The sequence below is a fragment of the Cynocephalus volans genome, chromosome 4 (assembly GCF_027409185.1).
Source record: "Cynocephalus volans isolate mCynVol1 chromosome 4, mCynVol1.pri, whole genome shotgun sequence".
Classification (NCBI taxonomy): domain Eukaryota; kingdom Metazoa; phylum Chordata; class Mammalia; order Dermoptera; family Cynocephalidae; genus Cynocephalus; species Cynocephalus volans.
In genome coordinates this window covers 10,063,582-10,085,227 of record NC_084463.1, presented here as the reverse complement: position 1 = coordinate 10,085,227, position 21,646 = coordinate 10,063,582, and the positions used below count along the sequence as shown (strand labels likewise).

Below are 21,646 nucleotides of genomic sequence, written 5' to 3'. Positions count from 1 at the left end.
AGCAAATGCTGGCCAGCCTGGTGCAGGCAGGGGAGTCCAGCCTAGGAACCATGTCTGGCCCTGGGGTGGGGGCATCTGAGGTCCCTTGTGGGGGCTGCCTCCTGCCACCTCTGATGCAAAACCACTTTCCTGATCTATTCCTTTCAGCCTCTTCTCTCTCCCATCTCCCTTCCCTTCCACTGCCTCTGCCTTAGAGGAGCCCATGGCTAAGAGGCTGCTGAATACCATTTGGTCTGGCCTGGCCCTGCCCTGAGGGAGGAGGAAAAACAGGGCAGCTTGGGGGAGCCCCGGGCCCCAGACTCTGTAACGTCACTACACATGCACCAAACTAATAAAACTTTGACAAGAGTTGCTTTCAGGGACCCTAGGGTGGAAGGAGCTGGGCTGACTCCATCATTAGTGCTCGGGTGTAGCTAAGTCCCTCATGTCTGGCAGGGTCCTCCCAGAGGGAAGCTAAGTTGTCCCCACTTCTCCACCTCCTCTTCTCCAGTCCTGGTGCCTTTGCAGAACCAGGGCAGAAAAGCCTCCACGGAAAAGGTAGCCTTTGAGGTGACAGTGGTGCCTGCGTCTCTCTGTCCCTTGGCCTGTCTTCTGCCTCCTGTCAGGGTTCCTTCCTCTGAGGCAGGCTGGGGAGAGCAGGGCAGGCCCTGAGTGCTGTGGTCTAGACAGTTCCCCTCCTCTTGGCCTCCAGACCAATCCACAGCTCCAAGACTTCTGTGGCTACAACGTGGCAGTGCCCCAACAACAGAAATTTGACTTTTTAAAAAATGAAACATAAGTCAACCCAGTGAAGGAGGAATATTCTTACCACCTTGAGAATAACAGTGGTGCTGACAAACAAGGTGCCGGCACCCACGGGCTCAGGCTCTGGGAGCTGTCAGGGCATAATTTGCATGCTAAATACAATATTTTTAGCACCAAAGTTTGGAGCACTTAACTTGCCCTGAACATTTAATTATGGACTTTGATCTTCTCTCTGAACCTGAATGTAGCACTCAGCCTTAAGAGAGGTTTCTGTCCCCAGGAGCACCAGAAAGTGGGCAGAGTAGGCCCCTAGTCTACCTCACAGGGGCCAATAACCCAATGGCCACTCCTGGGAAAGGTGTCAGATCTCTAAGGGGACTGGGAAACCCAGGGACCTCTCAGCTGCTGATATCCACCTCATAACCAACGTGCACACATATGTCAGACCCTATGCTCTCAGTCTATGGAAGATCTTGACCAGGATGGGAGCTTAAAAGTCCATTTCATCATTAGAAATCTTAGGAGGGCATACAGGTTTATCAGCTGTAAGAATTGGAAGAGATGAGAAAGAGAGACAGAGAGAAAGGGAGGGAGGAAAGGGAGGAGGGAGGGAAGGGAGCAAGCCCCAGAGCAATTTGAGAAGAGCAGTGACAGGGAGAAGAGGGGAAGAGGGCAGGGCAGGGGCGGGAGGCGGGGCAGGGGAAGGTTGCCCACAGCTGTCACGAGGCTTCAAGTCTTTCTGCCAGACAGAAGATTGACAGCTAGAGTGGGCAGGGGGAGGGCTGAGCTCCACCTCCTCCCCCCTCAGCATTTCAGGGGCAAAGAAATGGCAGGAGTGAGCCCTGCTAACACAGGTAGAAGGGGCAGCTCAGGCTCTGGCTCTCTCCACAGAGGCCCTGACTGTGGCCCCCTTCTCCTGACAGTGAAGGTGGAAAGCAAGCCCTCAGGATTTTCACTCCCCTCCGCCTTTCTCTGTCTCTGTAGAATGCCTTGTAATCAAAGGATCATTCATTTGCCCCTACAGCAGGTGGCGTCTGCAGCCCACCCCACACATAACCTTGCCCCCCTCTTCCCTAGAGCTCAGCAGAGGGTCACCACCAAGGGTCAGGCACAGCTGGGCACTTTGCATATGTCATCTCAGATAAGAAATGGAGTCAGGCAGTGACAAAGGAGCAGATCTAGATGTGATGGGAAGTCTTCAAGGCTTCAGGCCCTTATTCTCCCTCAGGTGGGAACAGGAGGAACCCCAGGTGGCCTCGGGCTGGGGAGAGGTCCCAGGAACTGAGGAGGCGAGTTGCCAGCAGGCATCATTTCCTCTGACCATCCATTGTCTTACTTGTGAGTATTTATTGAGCAACTATTGTGCTCCAGGCCCCAGATGAGATGCTGGGAATGAAACAGTAAAGGTAGTCGTGATCCCTCCCTTAGTGAGTTCACAGTCTCACGGGATCACAGGCAGTAATCACACAGTAACGCACAGGCTCCTCTCCCCCATGGAGAGCCCTGGTTAAGTGGAGAGACTGCCTCTGGGCTGTGGGGAGGGCAGACAAAGCACAGAGCACTGTTCTCCTCAATGACGATGATGGTCTAAGAACAGGAGCAGACATTTGCCTGCAACTAGGAATACTGAAGAATGGAGGGGGTATTTCCTGTGTCCCCTCATCTGGGATCCCTTCCCAAATCATCCCTGTCCCCAGGGACTGCATAACTTTCTTTACCTGCTGTGCCCGCTGGCTCGCTGCCCTCCTGGGGCCCAGGACCCAGGCTGTGCTGGTGACTTTAGCTCCCATCTGTGCCGGGGCCACGGTGGGCTTTGCCTCCCCTCCCACCCCCAATGTTCCATTCTCCTCCTAACCCCTGGGGCCTTTCCTTTGATCTCCACTTACAGAAGAGACACCTCTCTTACAGGGAAGGTGGTATGCCCAGGTGGCAGGGCTGGCCTTAAGCCCAGCTCTCGGACTCTATGTTTTCTATTGTCCATTCCAGCACAGCTTCCTCACCAGCCCTGAGTACAGTGGGAAGAGGCTAGTGTGATCAGAAAGTTTTTTAAAACGAAAGAAGAGCTGAAAATAGATCTTTAGGGTGACATCCTCGGGGTGCATGGGAACAGCAGGTGGGCTGCCCCAGCAACCAAGTGAGTGGGTGGGGAGCAGAGGCAGGAGGTGTAGTTAGTGGGGTTTCAGTAGCAAGAGGGTCATTCTGGGCATCTGTGTGCCTGAGGGTCCTCTCCTGCCAACCAGATGCCCCCAGCTTTGCTACACCCAGGTTTTAGGGGGTCCAGGTGAAGAAAAAAACTGCATCCAGGAGCAGGGAGACCCTCCCTGACTTTGTGGGGTTGCAGGGTACCTGGTAAGAACAGCTTCCCACTCCCTCTTGCATCCCAGTTCTGCTACTTGGTACTTAAGGTTCCACCAGAGCAGAGACTCTGGGTAGCCCCAAGCGAGGGGACAGAGTGAGAGTGGCTGGGCAGAACCCCTGCCTGGAGAGCATCTGCAGAGTCCTTTTGCTCCCAGTTGGAGCCACAGGCAGCCCCAAGTCTGTGGGAAATACTGCCTGACTGCTACACTTGTGTGTGGACTTCTCCCATATTCACACCTGGCTTCTGAGACCTGGAGATGTGTGTGAGGCTGGAGAGAGGGAACCAGCCTCCCCAGCACCAGGACAGGGGGAGTCAGATGATGCAGGTGAAATGAAGGACCAGGGGAGGGAGGCGGTAACCTTCAAGGGATGTGAGGGGCAGGACTGGGGCAGGAGGCTCTGCAGAAACAAAGCTAGGGCATTCACACCTGGATTTTCCTGACCAGGCCCAACTCCAACACTATGTCCTGTTGCCCCAGGAGTGTGTAGTCTGTGGAAAGAGAGCCAGCAGGGACCAGGCTCTGTGCTGCATCCAGGGCAGAGGAAAGGATGGGATAAGCAAAAGAAGAAGGAAGTTGCCCCACAGGAGACAAGTTCCATCGTCTAGTTTCCTCCCAGAGCAGATGCTACTCTGGGGTCTAAAGCCAAGAAAGCTGACGGCATGGACCTGACCCTGGCCCCTTCTTCCTGCCAAGCCTTATAGCCCACCCACCCTCCTACACTCCCAGCAGTTGCTGTACTCATCTGCCAGCCTCTCGTCCATGCAGGCAGAGCCCTCTGCCCATGCGAAGGCAGAGCAGCCAGGCTCAGTCCCACCCTCTCCTGGGGGATGCCATGTGATGCCTCTGCTTTGTTCACACTCGACCCACTGTCTGACTCTGGGGACTCTGCATATGACAGTCTGTGGGTCGCCCTCACGGCTGTGTCTCAGCAGGCATGACTGACCAGTGGGCTTGCCCCTGCCCTACAGCTGACCTGACACTATGTTGGGTGTGTCCAGGAGGAGGTCTCTGTGTCACAGCCCACATCAAGGCACTCTTCCTTCCCTGAATGCACTGGCGAAGGAAAACAGGCAGCCGCTTCCAAAGGCTGGATTGTCTGTGCCTTATTTCAGGAGAAAAATTCCTCTGATTTAGCAAACTGCAAGAAACTAAGATGCTGAGCACTTACTGACTTGCCCTTTGACCAGCCTGGTTTCAAATTTAATTATCACAACAACCTAATGAGATAAGCATTACTGCTGGTAGAGGATGTGACCAAGCCTAGGAAAGTTTCAGCAATCTGAGTTCACACAGCTCATGGAGGGCTTGGCCAGGATTTGCACTGGGTCTGCCTGCTTGCATCCATTCATGCAGCTGCCCACAGCTCCCTCCCCTGCCTCAGCCCAGCCTGGCTCCCCCTCTGTCTCCTACATTATGTTATAGCAGCAGTCCCGCTGCCATGATTCGATTCAGAATAGATGGAGTCCCTTCTGTGCCCCGGGCACCAAGAGAGGACTGCATGGATTGCAGAAACCAGCAGGACGTGGTGACATGTCATGCACAGAGCAAGACAGGCAGAACAAGGGCGGCTCTCCCACCTCACTGCAGAGGGCGTGGGTACAGAATGTCCTCGAAGAGTAAGTGGCCATCTTCAGTGGGGCCCCAGAGAAGGCTTCCTGGGCAGGGACAGGGGAGTTGGATTTTGAAGGATAGGTGGGACCCTGGCAAGCACTGGTGGGAAAAGGGAACTCAGAGCATTGGCACAGAGGGAGAGCTGTGGTGTGGGCCTGTGAGTGCTGTGGCAGGACTAGCCATGGGGGTAGAGGAACACAGGTCTCAGAGGGGGCTAGATAGAGCTCTAACTGACTGGACATCCCTAACAAGTTGGAGAGGTGTGTTGTACAGGAGGTGGCAGGAGGTGGGCAGGGAAGGAATGTTCCTGAACAGAAGATGACCACAGCTGCCATCTGTGTGTTCAGGGACCCTCAGGTACCTCTGTTTCTCTGCCTCCCTGGCCTGCTGGCTGCCCTCCTCCCCATCCTCCCTGCCACAGGCCCAGAGACCTGCTGCCTCCCCTCATCGGCCCTGCCCCTTGTCATTCTCTCCTGGAGTTCAGTTCTCCCAGGTTGCCTTTGGAGGGGGACACAATCTCCCCAGTCTCCTCATTTCCTCGGTGCTTCTAAGACGAGTCCATCAGCCTTTTCAGCCCTAAAGGGTTTTCTGCTGATCACTGCAGCCCGCCTTTTATCTGATACAGTCTCAGAGGCCCATTAAGACTCCTGCCCTATACTTAACTCCTGTTGGTACAGCTTGCCAGACCTCCCGCTCCTTTTGGCATTCTGGCCCCATAACTGGGAGTGTTCCACCAACAAACTCCTTCTCCGAGCATAGGAAGTGACCCAGACAGAACAACCTGGGCTGTTTGCATCTCTGGGGATGGCCAGGCTAGGTGATGCCATCTCCCAGGGCCCAGGGATGTATTTGGGGAGGGCTGGATTGATTCAAGCAAGCTTTAGGATGGGGAAGGAAGCTCTTGTCTGGGTAAAAAGTCATGAAGGGATGAACTGAGTAATGTGAGTGAGAAAGGACAGGAGCAGAAGGAGAAGTAATGGTGAGTACCAGAGTACAAACACGTGCTGGGGTATATGTGAGCTAACTGCATCCTTGTGGCAGTAAATCTGTCACCAATTTGGAGGCTGAAGCCCAGAAAGTCTAGACAAAGTCCACAGCAGGTAAAGGCAGAATCAAGACCCCAGCCCAGGTCTGTCTGGCTCTAAAGCCCCTGCCCCAGGCCAGGATTCCCATCTCCCGGCACAGTACCCCGTGTCCTTACCCTACACACAGTGGAAGGGGTCTTTGGAATGCATGGTGCATTCTGATTGTGTCCTCTCTCTGCTCAGAAAGTGACAGCAGCTCCCAGATGCCCCTCACATTGAGTCCAAGCTCCTGAATCAAGATGGGCATCAATGTCTCCCCACCCTCATCTACGTAGGGCTGAACCTCCCTCTGCTCTTTGCTGTCTTGCTGTCTGCTCCCCACAAACAGCTCTTTCTCACTCATGGTCTCCAGCCCGTGGTCTTCTTCCCTTTGCTCTGTCCTTGTCCTCCTTCGACACTCACATCGTCTAGAAAGCCCTTCTTGACCAACCCCACTCAGCGTGGTAACTGACCGAAGGAGGGGAGAAGGGCATGGACTGAACTGTCCACGTTCCACATGGACCCACTTACATTTAACTTGTCGAATTAGATGTTTTATCCCTTGGTTGCACTAGCCGCATCTCAAGTGCTCAATACCACATGTGGTTAGTGGCTACCCTATGGAGCAGTACAGATATAGGAGGTTTCCATCCTCCCAGAAAGTTCTGCTAGACAGCACTGGTCCAGAATGACTCCTAGGTTAGGAGATTGAGTACCTTCAACTAAAATGGGGGATCAAGGGTGAGGAGCAGGCTTGTGAAGGGGGAAAGGGATGTTAAATTGGGGACACTTCGAGTGTAAGGGGTCTATGGCCTTCCAAGTGGAGATGCTCAGGAGGAAATGGGAGCGTTTCTATCTTCCCCCACCCCCATCTGCCCTAAACAGAGCTTGAAATTCAACCAGACACTCTCTCCTTTGGGATTTCAAGGACTTCATTAAAATCCAATTTTAAACATCCCTGGGAAGCCTCTAGAAGGCAGGTGTGTTAGAACGGGACTCAAGGTAGGTGCTGTGTGCCTCTGTGTCTGGCTGAGACTGGCTCGAGAAGGCGGAAGAGTAGGTCAGGCCATGAAGGGGCCGTGGCGGCCAGAGCTGGCCTGAAGTCGTTACCTCTGTTATCTCAGAGGAAGCGGGTAGAGGAAGCAGGGGTCTGAGGATCTCAGCCTGGACTCAAAGTCGTCTGAGCTAAAATGATTCCCAGGGACAGTCCTGTCTACGTCTCCGTGGGTTCCCTGCCACTCATTGGACAATAGATGCAAAAGGCTCATCTACCCTTTCTAACTCCTTTCTTCAAGGTCTTTTCTCAAACTCTTTCTAGTAGGATAAGCCAGATTCTACTCTCCCCGTACCGTTCGCTCCTGACCATTCCCACTGACTGATCTGAGCTCACCTGGCTGTGAATATGTAGCCCTTCCTCTGGCTCACATAGAATCTTAGACTTGGAGCTAGACTCAGACTTCAGGGTGTGAGAAGCAAACAGCCCCACGTCCCCTCCCCTTTCCCCCTCCTGCTCAGGCACATTCTGGGAAATGTGCTAGGGGCATTTTTAACTACAAGTTTTGCCCAAGGCTTAGTCTTTGGGAGAACAAAGAGATGGGGCCAGGTGGTTGGCAGGGGGTAGGAGGATGGAAGAGACTGCTGAATGGGCCTTGTCCCCAATTCTCAATAGACCCCACTCAGCCAACCGGGAGAGGAAAAGACCTCCTGCCTTCCCCACCGCTTGGCTGCTGGCCAGTGACTGTCTTCATGGTTATGCTAAGGAAGGGCACAGAGAGAAACCATGGGATTCCCCCTGCTGGTTGTTCTCAGCCCCAGATGCTCTTCAGAACCACCTCTCCTACCCTGGAGATTAGGGTTTGATAGGTCGAGGGTAGGGCCAGGTGTTGATATATTTGAAAAGCCCCTCATCCAAGAGGTGCTAACGTGCAGGCTCAATTTCTAACCACTGTCCTAGGACACAGCCCAGCTTAGTGCCACACCCCAGGCTTACACCTAGCTTTCCATGGTGGCCAGAGGCTGTGGCAGGGTGGGATGCAGTGCCCAGAGGCCACAGGACGGAGGACACACTGCTGCTAGCTCTGCTAGAAGGACTCACACACTTGGCAGGATTGTACATGGGGCAACAACATTTCTCTGCCCACCTCTCTCATCTGACGCTGATACCAGGTTGCTAACTGGTGGCCTTGTGCCCAGCCTGGAATGCCCAGCCAAGGAGAGCAGCACACAAAGGCAGGCCTGCCACTGGCTTGGGGTGCAGAGCTGGCCAGTATTTGGTACAGATTCCCTTTCTCTGATGATTGTAAAACACCCTTGAGTTGGAGAGCCTGTCATCACAGTGCTACCCAGCAGTGTGGACAGGCAGAGCAGGGCAGAATAGGACCCCTAGGGCACCTGTCCTGCCCCACCCCCTCCCAGCGGTCTGCTGCTTTCCTGGAAGTGCCCTGGCCACTGACCCAGGACCCCACCACACAAAGTTAGTGCGAATGGCCCCAGCCCTGCCCCAACTTGCCCATAACCAGCAGGCCAGGCCAGGCCAGCTGACAGGTGGCTGGGGTGTGGTCACAGGAGTGAGCTCTCTGAGCCACTGCTGAAGAGAGAAGTCCCTGCCCTGTGAGCTCCATGCTGATCTCAGACAACCCACTCCTCTCCTTCCACACCTCCTCCAACTCCCCTCAGCCTGCTCCCCATGTGTGAACTCACACACATACTACACCAAAGCGCATGCACACACACGCACACACACACCATGCTAACAAGACTGGCTTCTGTATACAACCTGGTCCCACAGGCCAGTCCATCTCTAGAAGGGACACTCAGATGCACAGCTTTATTGATTCAGGGTTTGAAATCTGGATGTACACTGGACAGGTGGGGCCAGAGACCAGGGACTGCCTGTCGCACAGAGGATCACTTGTTCACAGCCAGAGCACACCCTTTCTTCACTCCCAAGAGACCATGAGGAAGATGCAGGCACTGGGGCCAGGCCCACCAGGAAGCTATAGGCAGTGTGTCAACAGATAGCTGGCTGAGGCTCTAACAGTGAGCAGACACCTCCTCTGAACTTACAGCTCCTGCCCTGGGGCACAGCAGGTGTGCCTGGCTCCACTGCCCAAGGCTGAGGTGAGGGGCCACGAAAGCAATGCCCAGCCATGAGAAACCCACTCCCCTCACCGCCTCACCCCCCTCAGCCTTAGAGGGGGCTTCCTAGGATGTAAGGCACCTGTGAACTGGGGCATGGCTGAAGGTGGCAGGAGTGTTGGGACTGAAGAGAGAATTCACCTTGCGGCTTGAATCCACGTAAAGGAGGAGGAGACCAGGGGTCTGCTGGAGATGACTCGGAGCAAGAGCTGAAAGCAGCTCCAAACCAGGGGACCCTGCGCAGCTGCAACCTCAGCGGCACCTCTCCCTATCCCTCCAGCACCCAGGAGACCAGTTTCCTGTTTCCTCTCAGGGTCCTAGGGACAGGTGGGGCATGCACATCAGAAGCCCAGAAGTCCAGGTTCAATTCTGCCAACCCCTCCTCCTTCCAGGCAAGGAGACCCCAGGTTGTCTAAACTTCTGTCTGGGCTCCCAACTCAGCACAACCCAGAATGGCCAGTGAGGGCTCCTTGCCCTCTAGGAAGGCCATTATGCCCTGCTGTTGGCTCCGGAGGGCCAGCTGCAGGGGTGTGCAGCCCACTCCATCCTGGACATCTAGCTGGGCACCCGCCTTGACCAGCACTTTGAGGATAGCTGTGTTGCCCTTGAGGGCAGCCAGGTGGGCAGGTGTCCAGCCCACCTTGTTGCGGGCATGGACGTTTGCATGGTGCTCCAGGAGGTTGATGACGCTCAGGAAGGCACCCCTCTGGACTGCCAGGTGGAGGGGTGTCCAGCCTGACTGCTCAGCAGCATTGGGGTCTGCCCCACACCGCAGAAGCGCCGACACCACCGCCTCCTCCCCATTGCGGGCAACCAGGTGCAGGGGGGTCCAGTTCATGGCTCCGAGAGCACCCAAGTCTGCGTGGCTCTCAGCCAGCAGGTGGATGATCTCTAGGTGGCCCTTGTAGGCCGCCAGGTGCAGGGGCGTCCAACCTTGCTGGGTGGGTAGTTCCAGGCTGGCCCCATACCTGAGCAGCATCTTGCAGATAAGGTACTTGCCCCTGGCAGCCGCAGTGTGCAGTGGGCTGTAGCCGCTCTGGTCAAGGGCATCGGGGGCTGCCCCACTCTTCAGCAGGTGTTGGATGGCCCTCACTTTGCCCCGCTCCACTGCCAGGTGCAGCGGTGTCCTCAGGTTTCTCTGACGAGCATCAAGCTCAGCCCCCTGGCCTGTCAGCAGCTTGACCAGGCTCACATGGCCAAAGTAGGCCGCCATGTGGAGGGGGGTCTTGCCCTCAGCCTCACGCAGGTTGAGGTCAGCTTGCCGGGACACCAGAAGCCGTGCCACACTCTCAAAGTTGTTCTGTGTGGCCAGGTGGAGCGGGGTCCATCCCTCGTGCTCCTGGGCATCCACGTGGGCCCCATGGTCGAGAAGCAGGCGGGTGGTGTGGTCGTCCCCATTCTGGGCTGCAAAGTGCAGTGGGGCCCAGCCATCCTCGTCCACTAGGTTGGCGTCAGCGCCATGTGCCAGGAGCAGGGCACAGAGGTCAGGCTTCTGGTCTTGGGTGGCAATGAGGAGGGGTGTGTAGCCGGAGGCCGTCTGGCAGTCCACATCCACCTCGTGGGCCAGTAGCAGCCTCACCTGCTCCACGCTGCCCTGGGCCACAAGGAAATGGAGAGGGGTGACCTTGTTTTCACAGATGTGCAGTTCCTCGTAGCTTGGGACCAAACTTTCACTGTCAGAGAACAGCAGGACCCGCTTCAAGTAGTCTCCTGAATCTGCTGGGAGGAAGATGGAATTGACAAAAAAAGACCTGTGACTTGTCCAGAGGTCATCTCAGCCATCCCCTTCCCTCTTGGAAGTATTATCCAGACAGTGACTAGAGGAAAGGAGTCCGGGCACTGCCTTTCCTGATGTCAACGATCTAAAACAGTTATGACTGTTTCTACAAGAGTCCAGGTGCCATTGTCTTGGACAACTGAGTCCTGCCGTTCTTCATGCACAGACGAGGAGGGAAAAGCAGAGGCTTGAGAAACCTGGGTGCAAATCCTGCTTCCACCCCCTTAGTGTCCCCTGACCTGAACCAAGGCTCTGCGTCTTTGAGCCTCCATGTCCAGATCAGTAAGGGAGAGACCGACCATGTTCGGCTCATTTTACTATTGCGAGGACAAATGATGTAGGTGAGAACTTTCAGGGGAGGGCCTGGGACGAGGTAAGTAAATGCAAGTTGGACATAATTTGTGGCTGGAGCTCTGATCTAAACTCCCCTGAGGGCATAAAGACCCTTCCTCCAACTCTACCCAGTGGAGTGTTAGAATTGAAAACAATGTTGCTGCCCAGGCCCAACCCCCACAGACTATGATTTAATTAGTCCAGGGTTGACCCCAGGCATCTCTATTCCTTTTTTCTTTTTCTTTTTTAAAATTTCCCAGGTAACCCTAACGTGAATCCAGCACTGAGAACCAACGCTCCACCTCTCAGATCAGGAAGGGGGATCTGCTCTTGCAAGGACACAGACCTAAAGGGAAGGCCGAATCAGGACCCCTAAGGCATTTCAAGAACACACAGCTGGGTGCTGGGAAAGCATCCCACCACCCCGGGTGTGTGACCAGTCTGGGGACGAGGACAGGGGCCAGGGCAGATGGGGAATGGGCACGGTTTGATCCCACTTTCTCCTCTGCTGTGAATTCTCGGGTCCCACCCGTGGCACCCTGGACTCACCGCTGTCCGTTAGCTCCTGGCCGACTTCCTCACTGACCTGGGTAGGCAGAACCAGTAGACACAACAGGGGAAGATCAGTGGGGCAGTGCTGGCCTGTGCGGTCCTCCCCTCTTCCCTCTCTCCAGCACTTGCCCATCACCTGTCAGGTCTCACACCCTACCCTGTGCTGCAGAGCCCCCTGCTCCCCACATGCCATTGCTACCCCCAGCTGCGTTTAGAGGAAAACACTGAGCAGAGAGACCCTTCCAGGAGGCAGCTCAAGGTCTTGCCTTCCCTTTGGGCTGCATGGACTACAGGGTGGATCTGTGGGTTAGCACCATGCTAACCCATGGCTGGTTCCCATGTTAGGGGAGGGCCAGGAGCACAGAGGGAGGATGCTGACCCCATGGTGTGAAGGTTTGGGACCCCACACATGTACTTCTCATGGACTCTGAGCCACGACCACCATGAGCCATCAGAGCACCTTTGTGCAAATTAGGAAAAGGTGTCCCATCTGGAGGGAGGCAGCCCCAAGCCAAGCTCCCTGGCTTGGTGAGCAGACTGTGGGCTGGCTTTCAGTCCGCATGTGCCCTCTCAGCCAACTGGCCTTGTGAAGGAAGGACATGCCTGTGCATGGATACTCACTATCCTGCCGGAGACCACAACAGTCCATATAGCAGGCTCTGGGGCACAGTGGCAAGGCCTGCCCAGCCCACCACACCCACCTCCTGTGGCTGGTGCAGCGATGGCTTGCAGGACACCTTCCTGGCCAGGGCCTCACTCTCTGGATCTGCCACAGGACTCTGGAGCAGGGACAGCAGCATGTCTGTCTCAACTGTGATGTCTGCTCCATGAGGGGGAGAGAAGAAAGGAAGCAATGAGCTGGCAGCAGTCCCTTCCCTGTTTTAGACACCCTAACATTTCCTGTGTCCCCTCACCGAAAGCCATTCTGGGTTCCCATACAATCATACACGCACACAAGGAGGCAAGAATCCTGGGTCCCAGCCTCGGCTCAGCGGGGCCCCATATGGCAACTCCCTCACCCTCTGAGTTATCAGAGTCCTTTTCCATAGGATGAGGATTTATCAGAGTTCCATAGAATGGGCGATATCTAAGATGCTCACACTTACACACCTGTGCATTTTTATAGTCCCTAAAAGATTGGATAACCTCACAGTTCATTCCAGGCCTGTGATCTCACTGGTCCAGGAACATTTCACAAAGTGGATACTGTACCCCTGAAAAAACCCAGGGCAAGCTGGAGAGCCCTGTGGTGGAATCAGGCCCAGATGTGTGGCTTCTACCTTCCAGCAATGAGGGTTTTCTACTCCACCTCTCATAGGTCACACATTAACACACACAGAGCCCAGACCCCATCCTCAGCTGGCTCTGACTCCCAGTGCCATCCTCCAAGCCCATTGATGCAGATTCTGTCTTAAAAAGGCATTCCAGGCCCTAGTGCTGCAAGTGTCTTGCACAACTCTCAGTAGTGGTCTCGGGGGCCCAGTCATCTCCCCTCGTGGCCCCACCCAGCTCCCAGTCCCTGGGCAGGCGGGGCTGGATGACCACCTGGAAAGCATGGCCTCTTCTTGGGGTCCTGGTCCCAGCAGCGCCTCATCAGGTCCACCATCTGCTGGGCCTCACCTGGCCACTCACTGGACACGGGCTGCAGAGAGGGCCGCATGCCTGCAGCCACCCGGATGATGATGGTCATCATGCTGAACCCTGTGAGAGGCAGCCCGGGCTGTGTGGGTACTGGGAGCAGGGGCAGAGGGGCTGGGCAGGACGGCAGTCTCTGAGGATCTCACCAAGGTGTGCACACAGTTGGAGCTCCATAAATGCGTGGTGAATCAACAGCTAGATTTCAGACCAACTTGAAGGTCTGACTTGAGCAACTGAGTCTCTCTGGTCCACTCTGGCCACTTCTCAGGTCAAGATCAGATAGGACCCCACCCTGCAGGCCTTTGCTGTCCAAAGGCAGCAGGACTGACGGACAGGGTAGCTATGGCTCCCCAACCCAAACCTGCCACTTGTTCTGCCCTCACTAACCCTCAGCCTTCTCATAGCCCCCTCCAGGACCCCATCTGAGCCCTAGCCCACAGAGCCCCAGTCGCCTGCTACCTGAATACGGTTCCTTCTCAGTGAGAAGCTCCCAGATGACAATCCCGAAGCTGTGGATGGAGAAAATGCTCCCTAAGTGACTTTGCTGGCCAGCCCCAGCCAGGAGGCCCTCCGGACCACAATCCTAGGCCAAGTCTCTCCAGCCAGAGTCCTTCCCATCCCTACCCCTCCCACATGAGCAGGGAGGGGCCAGACCTTACCCCTGTCCCGCCCTGCCCTGCCCTGCCCTGCCCTTTGAGCCACAGGGGCTTGGCAAGGTGGCGGCCACGAGCTGCCTCCTGGGTATGTACACAGAGCCCAGCCTCCCTCTTACCTGTACACATCGTATTTGGGTCCTGGGGCCTTGCTGCTCTCCAGGAACATCTCAGGGGGGATGTAGCTGAGTGTGCCCCGCAGAGCTGACCTCTCAATGTACTGCATCCTGGTTGTCTGTTCCATCCACTTGGACAGGCCAAAGTCTGAAATCTGGGAGAAAGCCAGAGGCAAGGGATAGGGACACAGCAGAGTCTTGTTTCCAGAAAGCTGCTTTGGTTTCTCACCCCTCCCACTCTCTCCCTGGTCCCTTAGTGTGCAGCGGTCCCTACTGTACTGTCTCCCAGCTCAGCCACTTATTACTCCCTAGATAATCTTGGACAAGTTACTTATCCTCTCAGTTTCCTCATCTGTAAAGTGGAAATAACATGAGTACTTAACTCATAGTGCTATCATGAGCATTAAATGAGGAAATATGCAAAAAGCACTTAGAATAGTGCCTGGCATGTGATGAGTACACGGTACATGTTGCCATTATCCAGAAGGACTATGGATCAAGTTACCGTCTTCAGTGAGATTCTGTTCATCCTGCCTCCATGGGCCCTGAAATACTTACACCATGTACAATAACCCCCAGTTTTTTTCCATCCATTGAGTCATTCATTTGCTAACTGGCCATTTATTGAGGGCCAACTAGGCTGGGGACTAAGAATCAGGTGACACATAAGAAAGATGTGACACCTCCCACACACTCTGCACTTTCATAAGTGTTTATTCAAATGGGGGTCCAGTTGTTAATGAAAGAGTCTCACAAATGATTATACACTTACAAGTGGGATCAGAAATATGAAGAAACAAAGGTGCAATGAAGGTCTACAACAGGGGCCTGTTGGGGCAGATCAGGGAAGACCTCCCTGAGGAGGTGATATTTAAGCTGAGAGTTGAAAGATGAGTGTACTTTTGTTAGATAAAGAGAGGGGAGTGCAGGAACAGAAGGTGCAAAAGACCCGGGACAGAAGAGTGTGGCATATTTTAGGAACTTAAAAAAATGGCTACTCTGACCTTTCTTACGGATTATCTCATTTACCCACATCTCCACCCAAAGCAAAGAGTGGGAAGAATAGGAATTATTCTACCCATTTTAGAGATGGAAAACTGAGGCCTAAAGAGGGTTATTACAGGCATTCATCTGCCCAGCCTCATCACCAAATTTTGCTGCTCATCCATCTCTGTTTCAGGTGTGACCTGTGTCTTCAGTATTTGCCCATTAAAACTCTTGACAGGCCAGTCACGCGAGTCCATAATCCTGCTCACCTGGAGGAGACTCTAGAGTGAAAAGGGGGCGAGGGGACTGACCAGGCCCCTTACCTTGACATGCATGTTGCTGTCCAGGAGGATATTGCCCGGTTTGAGGTCCAGGTGGAGCAGAGGTGGCTTAATGCTGTGGAGGAAGTTCATGGCCAAGCTGGTCTCATGGATGATGCGGAACTTGAGCTGCCAGCAGAGGCTGTGAGTCGGCAGCATCTTCTCCAGGGAGCCGTTGGCCATGAACTCCATCACGATGCCCAGGGGCTCCTTGCACACCCCATAGATGGACACGATGTGCTGAAACTTGATCTTCTCCATTTTGGTTGCTTCCTCAATTAGGCAATTCACATCGGAGCTGTGGAGAGTGGGGAGCCAGAGATGGCAGAGTGCGACCCATTCATTACTAGACCAACCAGCAGCACACAAACTAGGCATGATGCCAGGCTGTGGGGATGTAGAGAAGCTTGAGGAGCTCGCAAGGCAGTGGAGGAGGAAAGAGAGACATGAAGCAATGTCCAGCAGGTGGCACAGATTAAAGTCCAGGTGGCCAGCAGTGACAAGACAGGAAGTAATGCAGGGTGCAGGTTTAGGAGTCAGTCCATTTTGCAGAGGTGGCCACAGACAGCATGTATCACATCCTGCCATCTATCCTGGCCACTTGTTTATATGTCTATCTCCCTCAATAGATTGCTGCCTCCGGCTTCTGTTTTAAAGTATCATTTATGGCCATTTTTGATTATGAAAGTAATACATATGCCTCATATAAAACCTAGGGAGTACACAGAGCTATAAAAAAGAAAATTAAATCATCAGTAATCCAACCTTCCAGAGCTGGCCTCTGTTAACATTTTAGTGCATGCTTTTACAATCCATTTTCAAGGTATCTCTTTCCCTTTCTCCCTCCCTTGGGCTCCTTTCTCCTCCTCTCTTTCCTTCGATCACATAGTATGTGGAGCGCGAACACTTCCCACATTGCTCTTCTCCTGGAGCCTGGTCTTTACTGGCTGCACAGTATTCCATTGTATGGATGAATTCTTATGATTCGTCTTTCTACTCCCCACAGCTCACTGCCATGCGCTGCACAGTACCTCTCTGTTGAATCGAACAGAAGTCAAGACTTAAGAGAAAGCCTTACAAAATAAGCATTTGCAAACCCTCTCACTCATTTCACTGTATGTGCCCACAGAACAGGAAGTATGCAAATTGTTACAGATTGTTTTGGGATTGCGAGGATGGGGACTAAGAAGGAATGATGTTTTTAAAAGCACAGTATTTGCAAAGCTGTGAGGGCACTGCAGTCTGAATTTGCTGAAATTGTGCTCCCAGGGCCTCCCGAGGAAGCCACCTGGAGACCTTGACCTCCAGGAAAAACCACCCGCCGTCCCTGGCATATAGACAAGTCCACAGGTCCCGGTTTCTCTTGTTCTCGCCTCTGCTTCTCTCCTCTTCCGGAGATCTCCCCGCCACCTCTGATATTTTTGATCTGTCTCTTCTCATCCTCTTGGGTTCACAGGAACTAAAACGACATGTGTCGTGCAGTGGATAAAGCATGAGACCTGGGGGTCACACCGCCCTGATTTCAAATCCCAGTCTCACCACTTATTATCCACATGACCTTGGACAAGTGAACTCTCTGGGCCTCAGTTTCTAAGCTGTAATGTGGGGATAACAGTAACTGCCTCGCGCAATTCCCCTGCATGTGTGGACCTCCCAGAAGCGTGTGCTGAGTCTCTCCCTTTTCTCACCTCCCACCACTCCCTTTCATCTAGTTTCTGGTGTCAGTACTTCACTGCACACCTGTCGTTAAGGCCACCATCATCTCTATGTTGCTATATCCCATGAACACTTTCCAGGGATCAGTATTCATACCAGATCTCTCACTCTTTTTTTCTTGAGATGCTGTCTTACCTCGGCTATTTGCATGGCCAACATTCTCCTGATTTCTCCTTCTCTTTCTGGTCACATCCTTTCTGTTTCCTTTGCAGGCTCCTGCTCTGTTACTTGACCACTGGGCTGGGTCCTGGCCCCTCTCTTCTCCTCGCTCTATGCTCTTTTTCTAGTCAATCTCAACATCTCCAGTTGGATATTGTGTTGCTTTGCTATGGGTAGAGAAGTCCTCCAGAAGTTCATGTGTTAGAAACTTGATCCCCATTATAACATTATAGTATTGGAAAGGTGGGGCCTTTAAGAGGTAATTGAATTGTGAGGGCTGTGCCCTTGTGAATGGATTAATCCATTCATGGAGTAATGGGTTTCATGAGCATGGTTCTTTCTGATGGCTTTAAAAGGAGAGCAAGTGAGTGCATTAACTCTCTTGCTCATGCCACTCTTGCCATGTGACACCTTGTTCACCACAGGACCCTGTAGAGAGTTCCCACCGAGAAAAATGCCTTCATCACATGTGCCCCCTGGATCATGGACTTTCCAGCCTCCAAAACTGTAAGAAAAAAATTTATTTCTTTATAAATTACCCAATTTCAGGTATTCTGTTATTAATGACAGAAAATGGACCAATAGGTGTGACTAAAGCTAAATTCCTGATTCTTCCCTAAAACATACTCCTCCCTCAGCCTTCCTCACCCCGGTGAATGGAGCCTCCATCCTGCTAGTCCTCAGACAGGGACCTTGGTGTCATCTTTGACTCCTTTCTTCTCATTCCCACAACCAGGCCCTAGGCAAATCCTGTCAGCTCTACCTTCAAAGTACAGCAAGAATGTGATGACCTTTCACCATCTTACCCATGTGCATCTCAGCCTAAGTCTCCTAATGGACCTCTCTGCTTCTCCCTCTTCCCCTCCACAATTGATTCTCAACCCAGCAGCCAGCGTAAAATTTTTAAGACCTAAGTCCGAGCACATCACTGCCCTGCTCAGGACCCTCCCATGGCTCTCTTCTTTATTTACTGTAAAAGCCATGCTCAACACATTCCCATCTCAGGACCTTTGCACCTGCCATTCCGTTTGTCTAGAACACTCTTCCCTAATAAAGCGACATGGCTTGTTCCTTCATTTGCTTCGAATCTCTACTCAAATGGTACCTAATCAGTAAAAATCTCATAGACAAGTCTATATAAAATGGCAACTCCACTCTAACTCTGGCAATCCTCATCCCCCCATACACAGATGGCCCACAGATTAATATTTCTAAACCAAACCTTTTTGTGGAAGATCAGACTACTCAACTCTCCTAGGTTTTTGAATCAAGAAAATGTCAGGTGGTCATCAAGTGCCCTATGTAAATTATTTGTTTGTTTATTTCTTTATTTTCTGTCTTCCTCCATTAGATTATAAGCTCCATGAAGGCAGGGGCTTTGTTTTGTCCACTTAGTGCTTAGAATTAATGAATCTCACTCATGCCCTAGCTTCAATTACCACATATAACAAATGAGTCATAAATTTTAATACCATTAGCTCCAACCTTTACTCTGAAGTCTACTTGACAACTCTTCTTGGCTGTTTAAAGGCACCTGCAACTCAACATGTACGGAACTGAATTCATCATCTTCCTCTCCAAAGCTGGGTCTCTTTTCTTGTTCCCTTTATTGATTGTCAATACCACCATTCGGCAGATATTTACTGAACACCAGCTATGTGCCAAGTACTAGAGATAGAGCAGTGACCCAAACAGACACAAGTCCCTGCTCTCACGGAATGGACATTCCAGTGGCCCTCCCATTTCTTTGGACAAGCGAGACATCAAGTTAACCTTGACCCCCCTCTTCGTCATCGTGCAATCCACAATACCAGTCCAGTACCAAACCAGGTGGATTTTTACCTCCTAAATATTGCTTAATATGTTCCTTTCCCTCTATTTCCACCACCAACATTCCAATCATCTCTTGCCTGAATGAAGACAACAGTGTCCTCACTGGACCAGCACCCACCCACCCCTCCCAATCCACTCTGCACACTGTAAATCTGATTGATCCCTCCCTATAGCCATACCCCTTCCTCCTCTCAAACCCTTCAGCAGCTTCCACTGCTCTTTCACTCTCACAACCCTGCCACGACGGCCTTTGCTCTACCCTTATACCTACCCTCCAGCCAAGGGTCCTTTGCATGCCCTGTTGCCTCTTCCTGGAAAACTTTCTCTTCCTCACTTACTTAACTTGTACTCATTCTTCATATTTCAGTTCTAGTGCAACTTTCTCAGGGAAGCCTTTTCTGATCTCAGCCAAGTGCTCTATTAATAAGATTTTGGTATTTATGGTTCTATCATAGAACCATAAATCTCTCCTTCCTTATACCTCTCACAGTAGCACATTTACGTTGACATGAGGGGTTATCTGGTTAATGTCTTTCTTTCCTGGGTTGCAAGCTCCAGGAGAGCTGGGACATATCTGTTGCATTCATCATTACATACTAGGGTCTAGCGAGGTGCCTGACACATAGCAGGAGAGCCATAAGCATTTGTCAAGTGGATGAATGAGTGAATAGATGGAAGGAGAATCCAGTGACGTAATACACGTGAAGCTCCTAGTGTTGTACTCCACACACAGCAGGCATTAATTGCACGATTCCCTTATCCCTTTCCACCCAGGGAATTCCCAGGACTTAGGAAGGAAAAGTGGTGGCAGTTATCATGAAGGTCTAACAGTTAGCCTTGTCAATGCCATCTGTTTCCTTTTGATGTTGATTCCAAGGACTATAAATGATTTGGACAAATACTAGAATAATCTGATCCTACTCCAAAGCCAACAAGCAGATGTTGAGGGAGGAAGGTGGGTGAGCCTTAGGCTACCTCACTTTCCCCCTCTTCATGAGCTGGATGAGGGTTCAGGAATTAGAGAAGGGACTCGCTGCAGTGTGTGGAGCCTGAGACTGTGTTGAGAGTTTACATGGTGATCATAGAGAATATGACAAATGGCATCCAAGTAAGATGCCAGTAGGAGATGTCCCCTCCCCAGGCCCTTAGCTGGAGCCCCAGGAGCTTGGGAGGAGGGAGGACATGGCTATCATGCCTGGACTTAACATCCCAAGTATCTCCTTCCTGGCTGCAGGCGGGGCAAGCACATGGCTAGTACATGCAAATCCAGCAGGAAGGAGCCTGGAAGTGGGAAGATAGAGACGAGCAGAAACAGTGGGAAAAAGGTGGTAAAAGAAAAAGGGAGGCATACCAAAGCGTGGCCGCAGTGCACGTGATGGGAGCTGGGGACAAAAGCAAGGACAGAGATCATAGCATTACAGACTTGACCTTCCAGCAGGTCCCATGAGAGCCAGCAAGTGGCCTGCACTGGCTGGGCAGGGGCCTCCCCAGACGGCCATGGGGAGAGGCAGTGTGGTTCCCTACAGATCACTGAGCGAAGTGCCACAGCCTCTCAGGAGGCCTAGCCCTGGGGTGGGCAGGAGGGTGGCAGAGGGCAGTTGAGAGCAGTTATCACTGCAGGACTCCCTGCGGGCAAGAGGAACTGGAGAGAAGGAGGCAGGCTAGGTTTGGGAGCTTCAGATGGCACAAGGGCATCTTTGGAGGGTAGTTTCTGCACACCTTTGACCTCCTGATTCCACAAACAAGTACTGTGTGCCAGCTGTGCCTGGGAAGCGCGGGCTCCTGGGCAGAATTCAGAAATGCTGAGGGCACAATGCTCAGCCTCAACCTCAGCCCGCGCCTCCCTCCCTCCCTGGGGAGCTCCCTGGGCCCAAAGCTTGCCCGGCCTCAGTTTCTCCTGTGTGGAAGCAGAGGGGCGGGCGGGTACCTGGTGGCGTCCGGCAGGAGGCAGGGGGCGCACTTGATGGCGTACTCGGCCCGCCAGCGCTGGTGCCTCGCCCGGAACACCTGGCCGAAGCCGCCGCTGGCCACTCGGCGCCAGTCGCCCTCGAAGTCGTCGCGGGTGAAGACGGGGAGGCCGCCCAGCCGCGGCTCCACGTCGGCGGCCATGGGTCGGCGGGCCGCAGCCCTTCCCCGCGCCCGGGCTGCAGCCGGAGTGGCCCGCAGGAGCCGCGCGTCCTGCCGCGCAGGTCCCCGCGAGGGCGGGGAGGGCGAAGCCAGCCGGCGCTCCCTCCTTCCGCTCCGAGGAGGAGCCCATCCTGCCCTGCAAAGGCGGGGAAAACCCAGACCTGAGCCCCGAGGCCCCAGCGGGGACGTAGGGACCTGGGCCTGGGAAGAGGGGACGTCCCTCTGAAGCGCCCCTGCATCCTTCCTCCACTCCGCTCTCACCCCTTGAGCTAGGGAGCGGGGCTGGGAAAGAAAGCAGAGTCCAGCCGGAGAAGTTGCTCCGTTTCATTTAGAGTCAGTGCTGAGTGCAAGTTGGTTTATGTACTCATGCAACTCATGAATTCATATGTATATTCATATGTAGGACTTATGAAGGGTTCAGGATGGGGGGGCGTCTCTGTTGTGGGGTATAGGGGTCTGGACCCCCACCATTCCCCAGCAAATATGAGGTTCAAAAAATTTTTAATGGGAATTTTCTG

The 21,646-nt window shown here is 53.2% G+C and overlaps 1 protein-coding gene across 1 annotated transcript; it reads right to left on the bottom strand.

The window, feature by feature from the left end:
* Positions 1-9,329: 9,329 nt before the first annotated feature.
* On the bottom strand, positions 9,330-21,110 carry ANKK1 (ankyrin repeat and kinase domain containing 1). Its single transcript, XM_063096025.1, has 8 exons — positions 20,929-21,110; positions 15,297-15,591; positions 13,990-14,141; positions 13,677-13,726; positions 13,125-13,280; positions 12,281-12,399; positions 11,577-11,613; positions 9,330-10,633 (listed from the first exon to the last, which is right to left on the bottom strand). The coding sequence occupies exons 1-8, from the start codon at positions 21,108-21,110 to the stop codon at positions 9,330-9,332; spliced, it is 2,295 nt and encodes a 764-aa protein (XP_062952095.1).
* Positions 21,111-21,646: the final 536 nt, after the last annotated feature.